The 19,185-nt window shown below is 39.3% G+C and overlaps 1 protein-coding gene across 2 annotated transcripts in view; it reads left to right on the plus strand.

Moving 5' to 3' along the window:
• mark1 (MAP/microtubule affinity-regulating kinase 1) overlaps positions 1-19,185 on the plus strand; it is a 73,021-nt gene that overhangs the window by 14,225 nt on the left and 39,611 nt on the right. For both annotated transcript variants that reach the window (XM_054799618.1, XM_054799619.1), the window contains exon 3: positions 6,031-6,084. In XM_054799618.1, coding sequence (XP_054655593.1) covers positions 6,031-6,084 — 54 coding nt within the window. The remainder of the gene's footprint in view (positions 1-6,030; positions 6,085-19,185) is intronic.

Consider the following 19,185-nt stretch of genomic DNA (forward strand, 5'->3'; position numbering starts at 1 on the left):
AATCGGTCGCCTTTTACCTGAGAGCTGCATTATATCCATTTCTTCGTGTGTTTTCTATGATAACTAAAAAATATATTGTTGAACAATTCATTTCCCGTGTATTCGTTTTACTCTAAAACAGGCATCAAATTAAATTCAGGTTTGTGTCAAATAGTACACATTTCTTTAGACAAATTGCAGACGAAGCAACGGCATGACACAACGGCGGCAGTCCGCCCTTCCATGCAGCCCACCACCAAAGGCTTCAAAAAATCATTGGGGAAACCCTGTTAGAGGGCTATTTCCAACCAGTATATAAATATCAAAGCATTCAACTTGAACATAAGTGTTAGGAAGTTTCTTTTTACAGGAGTACACTTTCACAAAATATGTTTACTTTGGAAAAGTAGTATACTTTGTTGCTTCAGTGTTGATGTAAGCTATTTTTTGTGACACCCTTATTTTGTTAACACAAGTAAAGAGGATATAGCCCAAAGCGCTCTTATTGTGAAGGCCAGAAGTGTGTTGTGTTACTTGAGAAGGTCCCTTCACTGTTGCTAACAAAGACTTACTGTGCAAATGAATAAGCTTGTCTGGCTGTAGCTGTAGCTCCCGTCTTTTATTTACACCCAACTTCCACATCAGCGAGCATCCTGAAACCCTGGTTTACATTGGCATGAGACAGACGTCATTTATTGTTTGACTTCCCTGATTCTGATTGCTTAGAGGAAGTCCGAGGTAGCGCAACAGCGCATTAAAGATGAGGTACTGTGTTATTTCTACACTATGTATGTGTGAACATGAACTCTTTAGGTGCCACAGTTTTTAAAATAAAATATTCAGTTTTGATATCAGTACTTCAAAAGGTTGTAGCTTGACAATGATCAGAGATAAAGGCAAACTGTAAATGAGAAAAATCACCAGTATGGCCCAAAGTTTGTGATGGGAGTAAATTCACTTATCGAATTTGCATATTATGACATCACCGGGCTCAGAATTTGTCCGATCCCTGTCTTCACGATACCCAAGAGGCTCATCAAAATGTCTGATCCACTTGTAAAACTTCCTCACCTCTCAAGAAAACTCAGCCATCACCATTGTCATTTACGGCAGGATCCTGAACATCGCAGCTGCCTCCACCGCAATTAGCAGTGCATTTTCTCCCGCGGATTGGACCACATCTGCCGCTATTTCCGTGTTTTTTTTACATTTTTCACAAAGTATTAACTTCAAAGGGCACCATTTTTGTAGCTATGGCTTGTTAAATTCAACAATTTCGGTGCTTTGGGTCCCATCGATACTCGAGGCTCGATGCCCAACCCTACTATTTATGTTGTTTGGTTTCTAAAAGGAGCGATTCTAATGAAGTTAAAGAAGACAACCACACTTCCTTAGCTACTTTGCATCCCCTCAAGGGTTTCATCTGGCAGCGTGGTCGCATTAGTAGTACTGACGCCACAAATATATTCCTCCTTCCCCCCCCGGGCGGCGTCCTTGTAGACCAATGTTAAACAGGCGTATTGGATCCGCCGGGCCGGGTCACGCGGGAGAAGGTCAGTGGCTGCTTTGTGTGCCTGAGTTGCTTTGCTTGCTGGCTCATCAGAATGCAAAGACGCGGAGCAGAGTGCGGGAAAGAACATTTGGGCAAGAAAAGAACACGAGGCAATAAAAGCCATGCGACAAAACAACACCCTGACGGATCACCTGTCAACACCTCGTCGTCTTTGGCAACTGTGCTGCCTTATATTGAAACATACTATCATAACTTATGAAACAATTGGTAATAAATAAAACCGGTCAGTGTTTTGCAGTGTTAGTCAGGTTTTTCCTTGTATTTGTCACGTCCGCACGTCGAGAGTAAACAGGAATTTGACTCAAGAGGTTCTCGGCGTACTCGCATGCTCCAAAGAGAACAAGTGCCGGGAAGGCCTAAATATAGAAACACACATTGGAAAGAGAAAAGCAAACATTATCACAGAGCTCCTGTGAGGGACTATGATAATAATTGATAATTATGAACAAAAGGCAGGCACACTCCAAATAATGTTGTTTGATCGTCCAAAATCCTGAATTTGTTATATTTGATATAGATTTGCATTACAGGGGGACTTCCATACGCCCCAAAAGTTGTTCAGTTTGAAGTTCAACCAACATTAATGAATCTGAAGGATTTACACTATCATGGTTTTTCAAAAATAAATGTATTAATTAAATTATGCTATTTTGTGGTTGAAAAAATCTGCAGATTTACACCCAATTTTATTTTTTTTGGTGTAAATAAAGGCACTTTAAAGCATAAAAATGGCTAAATGAAGTAAAATACTAATACAGGGCATTCAGAAGACTCATTCAAAGACGTGTTGATATGTAGTATTCTATTCTTTTATTGCAGACTTGAATGAGCTCACAGCAGGCACAATAATCCCTAACACGGGCTACTGTTGCAGCCGTAACCCACGCCAAGCTAAAATGTCACTTCCTGTCCGCTCCCACTCAGCTCCCCTCGCACCGGAACGCATATACTTCAACACACGCAAGCACAGGTCTTATTTATGTCTTATTTTCTCTTATTATGTGTATTATATTGGGTAATAGGAGTGTAAAAGCTGACTTTATGGGTGTTATTTCATGTCTAGAGGATTCTAATAATGTTAAAACCCGTATTTAGAAGGTTGTAAACAGGTTTTCTGTGCTCATTATACCAATATTGCATTTTCTGCTTTGCGGAAATTCACTTATCACGGTCTGGTGTGGAACCAGTTAACTGTGATAAACAAGGGATTACCTGTACTCCACAATTTTTTTGCGTTTTTTTTTCTCATGCAAAGAAGGACCCCGGTGATGTCAAAAGAAAAGTGTGACGATAAACATAGAACAGGAAGTTGAACATATTGTGATATACTGTATGAAAGTCCTTTTTCTGGCTGCTTAGTAGCTCATGAACAGTGGAATTAATAAATACTTGAATTGAATATCACAAGGTTTTAGTAATTACTCTTCCTGTCTGTTTGGAGGCAGGAGACGACGAAAAGAGACACGCATGCACATGGCAATACAGTATATTGAGGCTAGCAAAATTATCAAGTTCATTTGAATTTATTGTGTGATTAATTAATTTGTTTAATATTGCCCACGAATCAGTTTTTTTCTGAACGAGAAATCTTGTCAGGTTCTCGCGAGATCCTGTGTGACATCCCTAGTATCTACTGTAACTAGGTAAAATCTTTACCCAGTGCTACTTTTGCCCAGTCATCCCCTTGGCTAACTCCACGCTCAATATAGCGTCTATAGTCCACCAGGGATGCTCTGACAAACTATATTATCCCTCTTACATTCTATGCATATTTTATGCTTGGAGGACCTGCATGCGGCAGCTATATCCATAATAAACGTGTGCTGAATAATTCACAGCTGCACAGAGCAAGTTAGGACAATAGTGGCATGGCATGCATTGGATGCATTGGCACCATTCAAATAGAGCAGTGGCTGCAGATAGACTTGGACTCTATCTTATTCTATGTGTATCACCGCCTGACACTGTTCCTGTCAGCGCCGCCATCGGTGTGCTGTTATCGGGTTTGGACTGGAATGAAGTGTCCAGCCCGGCAGCTTGTAGGTCTTAGAAACCAGCTGCACGTGAAGAAGCCACGCTTTCCTGGCCGTGACTCAGCGCTTTCTCCCTGGTTTGCCTCATTGCACAGAGCTGACTCCGGGCCAGTCTGGACCACAGCAGTATTGACTTTTAGTTCACCTAATATTTACATGTTATTCTGTGAGGTTGGATGTGAGGGGTGCCAATTTACTGACAAGATAACATTAATTTCCTCACATTTTGGGTGCTGTTGTTCTTTAAATGCATCATTATATATGTGAAGTTAAAAAAAACCTACAATTTTCAGGAGACCACCAAACATGGGACATTGAAAGGTGGAAGATGATGAGAATAAATGTAACCTTGATAGCTTCCAACGTTACTGGCATGACAAGGACATCCCACCTGAGATTTGCTACTGATTACTGACTCCTTTTTGCGACATTTTATTTTACATTTATCTATTTTAGGGGTGTTTTTGAGCTATGGTCTTCAACTTTTGATCAGCTGATGAACAGCCTATCACTACATTTCCATGCAGTCAATATTCGGGTTAAGGTCAATATTCCGGTTTCTGAAGCATTTGGAATAACCTGTTTACATGCGCAACGTGAAAAAAAACAACAAAAAACGCACGACTAATGTCTTGATGCACGGAAAACGTAAAGACGCAGTGCGCGTCATTTACGCTTCTTCTTCCTGTATCCAAAAACAACAACATCACTGGCACGGTGGATAATGAACGCCTTTGTTTGCGCTTTAGAGCTGGTACTGACCCACCACCAGTACTTCACACTATTCTGTCTCACTTTCTTCATTAATGGAAGGCGAGAACGTGAAGAAATAGGAAACTGAGCCGGAGTTGTGCTATCCATATCTATGCTACAGCCACCAGAGCCCCCCGGACACTTTTGAAGGTGCATTCTTACAAATCCTGTTTCGCGTAGCTTCTCGCTCACCTTCCGATGGATTTGGCTATCGCGGTACTTTCTACCGTCTATAAAAGACATAATGTTCCTGTCTTTCACCACACTAACGAGGTGGCTTGTTTCCTTGTTTTGCGTGTCACCACGTTTACAAGTAGTTCCTGCCAAAGACACAAGATTCTTTTTCGAATAGAATTTGCGCAGAACACAAATTAATGTTCCTTTCGATTGGGATATCCCAATATGCGTACACATGACCCAATATTCGGGTTAGAAAAGGAGTAACCCGGGTGTAATATTCGGGTTTTTAAAAACTGGAATGTGAGCATATTCCGTTTTTTTCAAAAGGGTTCTTGGCGTTTACATGGCTGTGCACAATCGGGTTATTGCTAATATTGTGGTTATGATAGGGTCATGTGACTGCATGTAAACATTCTGTTTCCCTTTAATGCTTGTTTGCAATAAATTGCTTACGCAAACATTTTTGTCTCACTCCAATTTACTTTTTACATTTTGAAGCTCCACTTATAACCTCCTTAGGATCCAACTGCAAAATGTAAATTCTTCCAATTTTTTTTTAACTGGTCTTAAAATTTTGATCAGGATTGCATATTTCAAGAAAAAAACTGCATCTTAGCTTTATTTATTTATTTATTTTAATATTTTGACTTTATCCCTCTAATATGTATAACTTTTTCCCCAACCTAATTTTCCAAAAATTATAACTTTATTTTGTTTTGTTTGTTTCTCATTAAATTATGATTGGAAACATTTAAAAGCATTTTTAAATGCTAGTAAAATGACATTATGTTTTTCCTTCTAATATTATGATTTTATTCTTGTAAAAAATGTTCTCTCCTTAGAATACAACTTTTTTCTTCATATTTTGACTTTATTCTTTTAAAATTACAGCTGCTTTTTTTACATTTCTGCTTTTTTTTCATTTTCCAACTATTTCAACTTTCTTCTTGTAAATTTTCTTTTCGGAACCATGGCTTTATTCCCATAATATTTTGACTTTGTTCCCACAGTGTTGTAACTTTTTCCCCATTCAAGTTTTCCAAAAATTACAACTTTTTGATCCTTCAATATTTCAGGTTCACAACTTCATTGTGTTTCCCAAGTGGCAGTGTGCCATGAAAAGGGAAAGCCATCACCATGGAAGTAAAAATGAAGTATTTCACACAGCCACTGTCTGCATCATCAACAGTTGTTTTACTATATTTTTAATGCTGTGTTGATACTAATCTGCTTGTTTGCTCGAGTGCATTCATTTGCATACGGTGCGCCGCCGGGTAAATCATTTCTAGGAAGAAATATTTCCGTTTGGTGCCGACTAAAATCCCTTCAAGGTGTGTTGCAGTCATTCAACATGTTGTGAGAAAGCTGTCACACATGGGGGGAATAATGAGGAGAGTTCACTCCAGCCAAAACAAAACTCCACAATACCCGGGATTATTTTTGACATTTCTGCTATCTTTGATCTCACTTTCTCTCCTTTCTCCTCCCTCACTCCCTTCTGTGTCTCCTAAGGTGGCAGTGAAGATTATAGATAAAACCCAGCTGAATCCCACCAGTCTACAGAAGGTGAGGCCTGCTTGTTTTTTTATTTATTCATTTATTTATTTGCCTAGTAACTACATTACAGTGTCCACTTATACATGAGTGTTTGTTAAAAACGATTGAGTGAGTTTTGGGATTTGTGTTTAGAATCCCTGAAATATGACATTTTTTCACCAAACCTGACGTGCTTGCAAATTTTGGTGCGTTTTCATGCAAGAAAAGTCACAGAATATATATATACACTGTTGCTTCGTCTATCGCGGAGGATAGGTTCCCAAAAAAACTGCAATAAGTGAAATTGTTTGCAATTATTATACATGTTTTAAGGCTGGAAAACCCCTCACCATACACTTTATACACTTTTCTCAGACAGGCATTAACATTTTCTCACATTTCTCTCTTGTTTTAACACTCAAGGTTTAAATTTCGTTTGAATTTTAATGATCAATCTACTAGGTTGGGCACAAGAAATTGTAAAGTAACTCACGTGTATTTCCCTCCTCTGACTGCGCCTTTTCCTGGCACCGTTTTGCTTGTTAAAACATAACATCGTCCTCCTCCTCATTCCTACTCCTTGAACCGAAGATTAATTTAGCTTCTTCTTCTGCTATTGTTTATTGGCGGTTAGCAAGCAGCTCACACGGTTAGCTAGTTTGCTATCGACTATTGAACACAACGGGAAATGATTGACAATGGCCTACAGCCAATCAGGATGCATAACACAATGTGTTGGTTCCCCCTAAGCCAATAAGGACTGTTGTGGCTCTAGATTTAGCGGGTTATTGTCTACTGTGGGGTCCTACACTATTATGCTTGTACAGGCACATAAACAACTGCACATGTCTTCAACATGAGTCTACAACACCCTCTACTGGTAGCAGTAGTAAATGCAATAACAGACACATAGAACAGAGCATCGCTAGATTAGATTGCCCTAATACACCACAAGGTCGCAGAACACAATGTGCGTTCATATGCTGTAAAAAAATATGCAAAATGTGTATAATAAAAAATAATACTAAACATGGCAGGTCAGTGCTCGGGCCCTAATAAAGAAAATAGGGATGCTTGACTGACTAGCAAAGTGGAGTTTTACCAGAAATATTGAGATGGTCGAGGAGGAGGCTGCAGAATCGAAGCATTTTGGCAAAGAGGAGAAGAATGCAAATTTACTATTTACACAACTAAATATTTCTAGAGTATTTTGTTTACAGAAACTTGAAACAGAAACCATGGTGCCCCACTGGTGTCCAGTATCATTTTTAAAGCCCCTTTAATGCCTCTTTAACCAAGAAACAGGTAACAAAACACTATTTTGCCATAAAAGACCCACTGTTTTCCATGTCGCTGTTCTGTGTAAACAACACTGACAGGGAATGGGTAGCCAAAGTCCACTAAGCAATTTTCCACTTTTGTATCACAGTCGTAACAGAGGTGAGATGACACCTGTGTGTCAGGGAATTGATCCACACTGATCCACATGAAATGACAGTTGAGGAGAGCTAGCTGACGAGCTAAAAGCCTCTGCTGTCGACTCGTCATCCTGTTTGGCTCTTTAAGGCGTCAGGGAGTGAGGTTTGTCAAGGTACATTCGCACAGATGCACTAACTGGCATTTGGATTGGACAAATTCGGATGAGATCAACTGTACCTGCTGATTTGTCCTAATATCTGCCTAATATCATGACATCACTACTACCACATCACTACTATCAGCAGAACCGAAGCCTAGAGCGGAGGGAGCCACCTGCTGTGGCCCAGCAAGGTGCACTGTATTTGGGCACACACTCTGAGCAGCTGATGTGCTGCCACGGAGGTCTCTGGCAAACCTTTTACACTTTTCAAACTCTGCAGCACCACGTGCCCCAGGCGTGGTGGCGCTATGGCGTTTCAGGTGGCTGATAAGGTTTTTTGTGTGCTCGATGTTTTTTTTTTCCCCCCCTTCATCGTGGAGCATTGGGTACAACTAGCACACGAAATGTCTCTGAAACAGTGAGTGTTTGTTTTGTGTTTGAAATTACAACAGGCCGTTAACGTCACAGGCAGGACAAGAAACATAAAAAAAACCATTTCAACATTATGCTGCTAAAATGACATTATTTTTCCTCATAATATTACGATAGTATTCTCGTACAAATTCCAACTTGTTCCTTAGATTGCAACTTTTTTCTCTTAATATTTGACTTAATTGTAAAATTACTGCTGATTTTTCCTTCTCATACAATTTCAGCTGTTTTTTTTTTTTTTGCTATTTCAACTTTCATCTTGCAAATGTAAATTTTCTTCTCATAATTCTGACTTTATTCCCATAATATTTTGACTTTATTTGTGTAACAATATCTTTTTCCACAACCTAATTCTCCAAAAATTACAACTTTATTTGCTGTTTTGATTTTCTCATAATATTACGACTTAAAAAAAATGTTTTTTGTTTATTTCAACTTTATGCTACTAAAATGACATTATTTTTCCTCATAATATTACGACACTATGCTCGTAAAATGACGACTTTTTCTTGTTAGATTACAACTTTTTTTCTCGTAATATTTGACTTTTGATTCTTGTAAAATTACTGCTGATTTTTTCATTTTTGCTATTTTTGTTGTTTTTTTATTTTTAGTTGTCTTGTTAAATCATATTTTTTGAATGTGCAGACACCCCTGGTCTACTGTATTGACTCTAATATAAGACAACATTGAATATAAGATAAGCCCTCTTTTTTAAACTGTTTTAGTCCAGACAAAATCAAAGACTGAAAAAAAACGAAATAACCTTCTTGTTTGGCCCCACCTGCTGTTCCATATATGTATAAGTCTTTAGACCCTGAATGTAAGACGACCTGCCTTTTTCAGACTATTTTTCTCTGGGAAAAAAAATACAATCTTATATTGGAGTAATGATGTGATAGTGTCGCTGGGTGAAATCACACACTGGTATGGCAATATCCCACCTTTGCTGGGTTCTGTGTAAAAAGCAAAGGTGAAGAAATGCCTGGTTTATTTCCTTGTTTAGGTGCTGACACAAAGTTCTTTCCAAATGACCTGTGATTTTAGCTTTAATTTGTTGACGTGCACGTAATCACTCGTGACGTCAAGGCGTGTTTAATTCCCTCGCCTCCGCCCCCTCCCTTTCTTTAAAACCCCACCCACCACTCATTGTGAGTTTGTGGTTTGCAGCAGCTAAAAATACACCAGCTTGCCTCCTTGTCTCGCAGTCATGACCATTTACACCAAAAAAATAAATAGAAAATACCACAGTTTCCTGATTACTGCGTCTAAATCTGGCCCTTACTGCTGAATTGACACACACTCATCTGTACTAATACTGGCAGTCGGAACACATGGTAAGAAAGGAAAGTGTCCACCGTGTGTGTGTGTGTGTGTGTGTGTGTGTGTGTGTGTGTGTGTGTGTGTGTGTGTGTGTGTGTGTGTGTGTGAGCCACCTGCTTTTGAGTTTTGCATCTAAAAATAATGCAGCTTGACTGACGGCGGTGCTTTAGTCATCACCACATCTGTTATCGCAGCTCGCCGTGGCCGCTGTCGTTTAATTCTAGTGTGTCGTAAATGATGAATAAATTGCTATGCGGCTGCCATAGGCGGATATTAAAGAGCCGTTACAGCAATCACACTCTGTAAAAACACCAGCGTTAGTGCCTTGATGCATCTCTTGGCTCGTCAGCAAGCAGACGACGAGACCACAACATCCCATAGATGTTAAAGGACTTCAGGAACATCGCAAAATCGCTTTTCCAAGTTGCTGAAACCACACTTTTCTGGTCTGGGAGGTGGGCCAAACCCACCACACATTCATCGGGGTCCCGGCAGGACCCAAAAATGGCAAAAAAACTGCTGGGTAGGTTTTTTTTGGCTCCTAGGCTCCCCCTACAGTTAAATTGTGATTTCTTGTTTTTGTTTTTGTCAAAAAGCCAGTTGTGCTGTGGTAAACATGCCATTATTAGATGACAAAAACATGGCCAGAAACTTACTTAAAATGAGGCAACAAAAATCAATTAATGAATAAATCATGCTGTTTTGTAGTTGAATATAGCGTAATATTAGTCCAAAAATGCCTATTTCAGCTCATTTGACACATTTTTTGTGGCCAAAATGAAGAATTTTCAAGCATAAAAATGGCTAAATGAAGTAAATTACAAATATAAGGCATTCAGAAGATGCATTCCAGGATGTGATGATATGTAGTGCACTACACTGGTCACTAGGGGTCAGTAATGTTACATTAATGAGACAATAGCCACTACAGGAAGTCCTGTAAAGAACACGACAGGGTTTCCCCTAGGATTTTCTGAAGCTGTGGTGGAGGGCTGCATCTGCAAATTTTATTTATGACAAATTTTTTTATGACTTACTTATTTATTAACTTACAGGCGAGGTGAGCTATTTGTGTTTTTATGTGACTGCCAACATTTAATTGTACTTTATTTTTTATGCTGTCTAAAGCTGGACACACTATGTGTTTCTGCTGCAATACTTCAGCACACAACCAGTGTTTTGAAGACAAGCTGTAAGTATTAGAAAGCTAGCAAGAGAGCAAGATTGTTAAGTGACACTTGAAAAAAGTAAGTCGTGATGATCGATGATTAATGTATCACATTTCATGTAATAGCCACTTGTAGCTCGCTCGTGGGACAAAAATGAGCTAGCTAGATGCCGCCAGCCAGGCAAACAAAAATGGCAAACAAAAATGCCAGAAAGTGGAATGATATTAAAACGTGAGGAATCACACACGCTGCCATAGACAGGCTTAGCATGTGACAAGCTGTCGTCAATTGGCGACACATTTTACGGGCTATTGTTTAAAAAAGACCCACTCATTTTTAAGGTGTGGCAGCCTTTATTTTGTCATGGCGCACTGCCACGATCAATTAGTACATGTAGCGGAAACCCTGCAGGAAGTAAAAAAAGGCCAACAATTAGGAACTCTCCCAATACTAACAAGTGTGAGTCTATATTATGTCTAACTTTCTGTGCTTATGTCTACTATATTGGGTATTAGGAGTGTAAAGGCGACTGTAGTGTTATTCATGTCTAGAGGGCTCTAATAATGTTAACCACCGTATTTAGAAGGTCGTAAACAGGTTTTCTATGCTCGAACTACGCTCTCACTACTTATCACAGTCAAGTCTGGAACCAATAAACGATAAATAAGCGGTAAGCTACTGTAGTGCTCTGCTTGGCTACACATTTTTAGATTTTAAGTATAAAAATAACAGAAATTATATTTAATTACAGTCACTGTTATTATATATTTAATGTAAATAAAATGTACAAGATAAAATACATGTAAATATATATCATAATACAAGATATAAATATGTAATAAAATAAAAGATTATAGTATAAAATTAAGAAAATATTTGGGCATAAGTGTTTGGAAAAATATTACTTATTATTTTCTGGCTTCTAAAATGAATATAACAAAACAGTTCATCAGGAATTGTCCCACTAGTTTATGAGGGAAATTGAGGCAAAGGCACATGCCTACAAATAATTTTGATCTACGGGGTGCACGATAATGATTGAGCCGATGAGGGAATTATGACATCATACCGATAAATCGCTAACACTAAAAATAGCTCCGATAACCGATAATAAAATAAATAAAAAAACGCTCCAATGAGGCGAGATTACCCGTACTGTGCGGGTGAGCAAATCAAGCCCTCCTTTTTTCTCCTGCCTGGAACGTTAACCGCCTGTCGTAACGTCCCCTGAGCTCACTTGTAAACAAACTTTCCAAGGAAGACATTTCGTGTGCTAGTTTTATGCTCCTCTTCTTTAAACCATAACCTTAACAGTGATGCTACTGCTAGCCCGTAGTGAAGGGGTGCCCAAAGCGGGGACCCGCGGCACTTTGTAGAAATAAAATTAAACATGACAAAAACATCAAAAATAGGAAAAATAGAGCAAAAAGGCACGATGTAAAATAGTTAATAATAATAAAATAAATAAAAATAATAAAATAAAAAATAAAATAATAGTTAATAACGCAAAGCTTTGGCTTTAAATGTATGTATGTGTTGTTTTTTTAAGCCTTTTTATGAAATAAAAATAATAGAGATCAAAGTGGCCCCTCGCATCCTTTGATTTTTCTGTAGATATGTGGTCCTCGGTGGAAAAAGTGTGTCCTGGCTGGTCCACCAACATTATAGATGGCCCATTTTAACTCATTTAATTATAAACCAAGTCTTCATGATTTAGAAGCTGTTATTTTAAGATAAAATGCCACCCAGTGGTGTTTTAAGCTCTAAGAAAAACATCAATTCGAGTTACTTAAGTAATAGAAGACAATCCAGTGTAATTATAATTGCACTCACAATTATTCAACCCTCAACGTAAACTCTATTTATTGGCAACATTTGTAAAACAATTGAAATGTTGGAATGTTATTGAACACTGCATTTGATTTCTTTCTTTTCTTTTCTCTCTTTTTACTTGTTACTTTGATTGTTTTATCATTTCAAAATGGACAAGCTTTGCCAATTAGCACATGTGCTTAAACACTCAAACAATGCATCTAGTGTGCCCAATGTAATGTAATGTCCACATCAAATAAACAATAAATAAATAAATAAATAAATAAATAGCTCAACACACCTGGCCAGCTATTAAAAGTGTGTACATTATGAAAGTAAATGCCATTTACAGTGGAAGTAACTGTGTATATATGCACACGAATGCATGCATTCTGAACAAATGCAAGCAATAGTTGACCCATTTTATTGTTTATTCTGTTGTAATCACCTACAGAGCCGGAAAGTAAAGCAGAGTCATGCATTGTCACCACGTTTTGCATGAGCTTGCAACGATCCAGTGATGCAAAAAGGGCTTTTAGCTGCAAGAAGAATCAATTCTCTTAAGAGTTTTAATCGTTAGGAGGTATCGGCAACCTGCTGTTGCCTGGAAAGCCGTGATAAACAGGACTGGGGAAAATCGCTCATAGTCTCAGAGTGTCACTGTATGCCAGGGGTGCTCCCAAAGATCTACCTCCTGCTATTACACATGCAAAATATATATATTTACTATATTTATAAACATGAGTATTTATGTACGTTGTACGTGTATATTAGGGGTGCACACACTATTTCAGCATGCAAGTTACAAGTTGACGTGGTCTAACTCTTACTATAAAACATACAACATACATACAGTATAAAATCGGGGTGCAGGATAATTATCGGGCCGCTATGAGGGAATTATAATGTCATACATTAAAAATAGCTCAGATAACTGATCATTTAAAAAAACAACAACATTCCAATGAGGCGAGATTACCAGCACTGTGCAGGTGAGCAAATCAAGTGCTCCTTTTCTCCCCCTGCCTGTGACGTTTACGACCTGTCTTAACTTCCCCAGAGCTCACTTCTAAACTGACATTCACTTTCCGAGGAAGACATTTCGTGTGCTAGTTGTACCAAATGCTCCGCGATGAGGGGGAAAAAAAACAAACAATCAAGCACACAAAAAACCTTATCAGCCACCTGAAACGCCAGCACCGGGACAACAGATGTTTGAAAACTGCAAAAGCTTTGCCAGAGACCTCCATAGCCTCACACCGGCTACTCGAAGTGTGTGCCTGAATGCAGTGCACTTTGCTGGGCCACCCCAGGTGGCTCTTCCTGCTCTATACTCTGGTTCTCCTGATAGTAGTGATGTGGTCGTAGTAATATCATGATATTTGATTAGGACAAATCAACAGGTACACTTGAGTGTCCCGTTATTTTTTTGGTGTGTCATACCAGTCTTGAGAGGCAGATAGTTATTGGTATCAGTTTGAATAAAAGATACCATGCGTCTCTAATATACAATCTAACCGGTAAACTTTGAAACTACTATACTAAATAATGATGAGTTGTATTTCACATTCACGCTTTCGAAGTTGACAGGTTGTCAAAGTAGTTGATATCATTCACAAATAATTCATAATTCAATTCAATATGTCAATAAAGATAATTACACATAGTTCCTCAATAGTTGTGTACATAACCTGAGTCCCGGTAATATGTCGGTCAAAATAGCTGCGTAGCGTTCAATAGACACACGGTTCATGTATTACATCCAGTTAGCATTTGCTATCAAACATTACAGATATACAAGACGTGAAAATGATTATGCAAAAGACAATGCAGCCGAAGTCAAGGCAACATATTCAAAAGGTTTCAGCAATGGGCACATTTTCCAATTCGTCATGAAATGATAGTTTAACAGGCAGAAGTGTAGAAAACAAGCTTTTCTATAGTGGAGTTTGGGACGCCAAGCAAAGCCATCAAACAACTGACTTTTTTTCTACGTAACTAGCTGCTACAAGTGAACGGATAACTTTTGTTATAGATATAGGCATCTTACCGCTTTATCAGTAATCAGAATAATAAACATGAAAGTTGCATCTCCGTGTGCAGTTTGAGATGTTTACGCCATTGCCGCGGGTGAGCAAGAGCGAATCAGGAGGGGAGCTTAATGTCAGCTGACTGATGTCATATGAAATCTACAAAAGTAACGTTTATGTGATCGATGTAATGGGCACCCCTGCTGTATGTAGCCGAACTCCTGCTGTCTAATTTCTATTAAAAGGAATCATCCTTTTTTTTTCATTGTTGAGGAATCCTAGCTCAATTGTGCTCCCCTCCTCCCCACCACAAGCATATCTGTAATTGACTTGGATGTTAACACGCTCCAACTGCAATTGCGGGGCTAATCAGCGCAAACGAGACGCTCATCTCACTGACTGAGATTAATTTCATAGCACGGGGCTCTTTTTGTTGAACACCTTATTACGTGCTTTGTAATCTGTGCATACACATCAGCGCAATCAACACTTATTGTATGTCTGCGTGTTGTGTGAGGCCGTTTGGACTCACGGATGAAAGTGTGGGCAACACCGTGGCCGCAGATGGAGAGTTGTGCAGCGCTTGCATACACGATGGCTCGCATTGTCCGCCTGCCAGGTGATGATGCGCAACAGCGGCGTCATATCATGTGAGAGCGCTGTCCAATCACGTCTCCGCCATGAATTATTCAGCAAGCCTTTCAGATTTCTGCCTCGCTAGCTCGGAGAGGGTCAACACAAGTAGACGTCCTTTAGTATTTTATGGAGGATGGATTGATTTGTTATTATGTATCATACCTTTTAATATGACTTATTTATTGTGTTTTAAAAATAGACATATACACTAGTAGTCAAAAGTTTGGAGACACTTTGCCATGCCATTAAATCGACAGTGTCTCCAGACCTTTGAATGGTAGTGTATACTTCAGACCAGCCAACATGTGCAAGTCATTTTTCGTACTTGGCACACACTTTTACCCTTGAATACGCTTTGCTGCTCTCCAGGTACGCATTTTGTTTACCGGTTTCAGTTTTGTGCTTCTGTGGCAAGGCACGAGTGTACGCTACACCGGCTCACTCCTCCCGCTGCAAACCCTCTTTATCATCTCCCTCTCTTGTTCTTTTTGAGTTGGGGTTCTCATGATGTCATTAAGGAAAAACCTCCTTCCTCTTCGACCCGCACCGCAACTAGATGATCCCGCCCTTAGCTCGATGATCTCGCCCCATTCATACAGTAATCCCTTATTTATCGGGGTTAATTTGTTCCAGACCCGAACGTGACAAGTGAATTTCTGCCAAGTAGGATTCCTTATTTATAAATCAGATATTTTTGTTTTACGACCTTCTAAATACGGTTTTTAACATTATTAGAGCCCTCTAGACATGAAATAACACTCTTACAGTCACCTTACACTCAAATTACCAAATATAGTAGACATATTAAAAGAAAATAAGACATAAATAAATTAATATTGCTGTAAATGTGTTCTCGTGCTAGGGGAGCTGAGTGGGCAGGTGGACAGGAAATGACGTTGGGGGTTCAAAGTTGAATTCTAGCTTGGCGTGTGCTACGGCCACAAAGGTAGCCTGTGTTTGGGATTATTATTATTATTATTTGGGATTATCTGCAATAAAAGCCTGTTGTTCCGGCGATCAAGTCAAGCTTGATTGTCTCACCCAATTTTACAGTAACATTATTGACACATAGTGAAAAAAAAGGCAAAAAAATAAAGAACTTTTTTTTTTTAATGCAGCAAGGGGGCCATTTGCAGGCTGCGGCTGTTTTTTTTATTGGTTCTCGGCACACTTTAAAATTACAATTAAGCAAGAAAACAACAGCAAAAATTGAAAAAAGGAGTTTAAAATTTAAGTACAATAAAGACAAAATATTAGGAGAATAAAGTCATAATATTAAGAGAAAAAATGGCATGAAGTTGAAATATTAAAGAGTAAAAATACAAATGTTTTTGACAGTTTGATAGCATGAGAAACAAACAAAACAAAGTATAAAGTTGTAATTTTAGGAGATTTGGGTTGGGTAAAACTTATAATATTACAATAATAAAGTCAAAATATTATGAGAATAAAGACCTAATATAAAGAGAAAAAAACGTCAGGGAAAAAAAATTGTAAAAAAATAAAATACATACAGCAAAAATGGAAAAACAAGCAAAAAAGTATACCGTAAAGAGAAAACAATAATTCATAATAATAATGTGCATTGATGTGGGCTGTTTTATATTTAAATATAAAAAAAACCCGTCTTTCCACAAAAAAGTAAAAGTGACCCCCGCATTCTTTGATTGAAGTATGCGGCCTTCGGTGGAAAAAGTTTGGGCACCCCTGCTGTGTACACCCAACACTTCATGGAACACAGCACTGTACCAAAAAAAAGCGGGCTTCACTACACATCTTAAGTCAGTCAGTCAGATACAGACATGGGCGCTGTAGGTTTGATCATTTTGTTTTTCTTCAGCAAATATGCTAACCTAGCATGATGCTGCTGTTATAATGTGAGTGTAATGTTAGCACTTTGGCAGTGCTAGTGTTGCTAACGTTTGTGCCCTCCTGTCCCATTTCTTAATATTCCTCGAAAAGACTGAATATTTGACATGATTCTTGTAATGGATGACATCAGATTGTGCACCCAACTTAGTAGATGGATACTTCAATGTCACCCACGTGGCCTCCTATGGATGACTGTAACAGGACACTGTACAGCATCGGCCTTATCTGCAATGCAGACGTGTGTCTTATAATGCAGCAGTCGTCCCCTGGCCTGAATCGATGACCTCATTGAGTGTCCTCTGCCATCCTCGGGACTCCAAGGGCCGCATCCACCTTCAACATTTTCTTGGCGAAGTGACACGTGAGATGGACACGAAAACATCAGCATTGTTTGTGTCCAATCAAGCGCTGCTGGGTTACGTGTCCCATCGGGGTGACACTAATTAGAGTCCAGAGGGCATTTGGGGGCATTTGGGGTTCAGATGTCTAGACTGACTTTCATGATGTTCCTTGGGGGTGTCTGAGCTTTTTCTCGGCCTTGACGCAAGGACGGACGCAAGCACAGGACACAACGACTGATTAATCACTCCCATATTTCCCATACTTTTCCCCTATTTTTCAACAATCTGACATTCAATTTAGACACTTTTAGTAAACCCTATTTAGCCACAGTGCTAACATTACACTCACATTTTAATATGATATTTGCTGAAGAAAAACAAAATGATCAAACTTCCAGCGCTCATGCCTGTAGCTGATTGACTGATAGTCGAGCAGAGCTCCAGGCATTATTTTAAGATGTGTAGCAAAGCCTGCTTTTTTTTTTTTCGAAACAAAGCAGTCCTTTATTAAGTGGTGGGAGCGTATACACAGGGTGGTACCATGTCAATGGCCTCAATCTTGTTCCATGTGCATGCGTGTCTGTTTTAGCCATCTTCCGCCTCCAAACAGGCAGGAAGGGGATTCACTCTGCTCATTGGTTTCAGCACTTTGGCGCGTTGTTTCCATAGAACAGTGGCATGAACGGAGTGAGCCCTTTGTCAGTCATATAGTCTCTTTGTCTCGGTGGGTGGAGGCGGGGCTGGTAGCATACACACAGAGTGCAGAAGAGTATAACAGTAGAAATTACATGTGTAGAATATTTTTTTCATTGTACTTTTCTTAAAACTAGTGTTCAAATCTTGTCTCGTTCTCGTAGACCTAATCTTCTGTATCGTCTTGTCTGGTGACACCCCTATTAGCAACGCGAGCATAGCTACAGTATGTGATTCTACGGTGCTAACATTCCACTCATATTTTAACAGCAACATCATGCTAGGTTAGCTATACAAAAATGACCAAATTTTACATCTCCCGCTTCTGTAGCTGACTGATGGATAGGTGGCAGATTTCTTTTAAGATGTGTAGCAAAGCCTGCTATTTTACAAAGCTGTCCTCGGGGCAGGATCATGTAGCTAGGGCACTTGCGCCCTAGCTACATGATGATGGGAGATGGTAGATTTTTCTCACATTTGGTCATCAACAGTGGTGAAACACTAAACCCTTCCCGTGGTGGCACAGAACCGGGGAAGAGTAATACCTCCAACCTCATCGCGCATTTGATTATTTTTGCAACACCACATCACAGCTTCCTGAAGCATCCACCGCTGTTTGACACATTTGCAAAGCGAAGACGACACACACCTTACGTGTTTGCTGATATGAAATATGTGTGACAGGCGACTTTTGCTCGACATTTCTATTTGTGCGTCTCTGCTTGTGCAGTAGCAATGCTAAGACTGATTGATCCCATGTGTCATGTTAAATATGGCTTCCTGTGTTGCTTAGCCGGCTGTTACCAAAAGTGGATACGGACAACATGCAGCCGTCCTTATTGGTCAGTGACTCAGATGTCCTTCCATGCATGATGCATGAAGACTGCAGCATTTTGAGGTGAATCATGCAGTGTTTTATTACCACCCCCAATTGTGTCTTTCTGAAGAATCCATTGAAGTAACAAATAAAGCACCCTTTGTAATCGGGGCGTCACAAGATCTCGCGAGATTTCTCGTTCAGAAAAAAAATGTCTTGTGGGCACTACGGCTGGGGTAATAATAACTGAATTAATCACACAATAAATGAAAATGAACTCAATAATTTGTATATCAATATACTGCCATGTGCATGTGTCCTCGTCTCTCGCTTCCAAATGGGCAAGGAAGAGGTCTCACTCTGTGGGCTTACTTTCAGCCCCACGTTTGTGCCATAGAATAACGGCATGAACGGAGTGAGGCCCTTT

This window comes from Dunckerocampus dactyliophorus, chromosome 14, assembly GCF_027744805.1.
Source record: "Dunckerocampus dactyliophorus isolate RoL2022-P2 chromosome 14, RoL_Ddac_1.1, whole genome shotgun sequence".
Lineage (NCBI taxonomy): Eukaryota > Metazoa > Chordata > Actinopteri > Syngnathiformes > Syngnathidae > Dunckerocampus > Dunckerocampus dactyliophorus.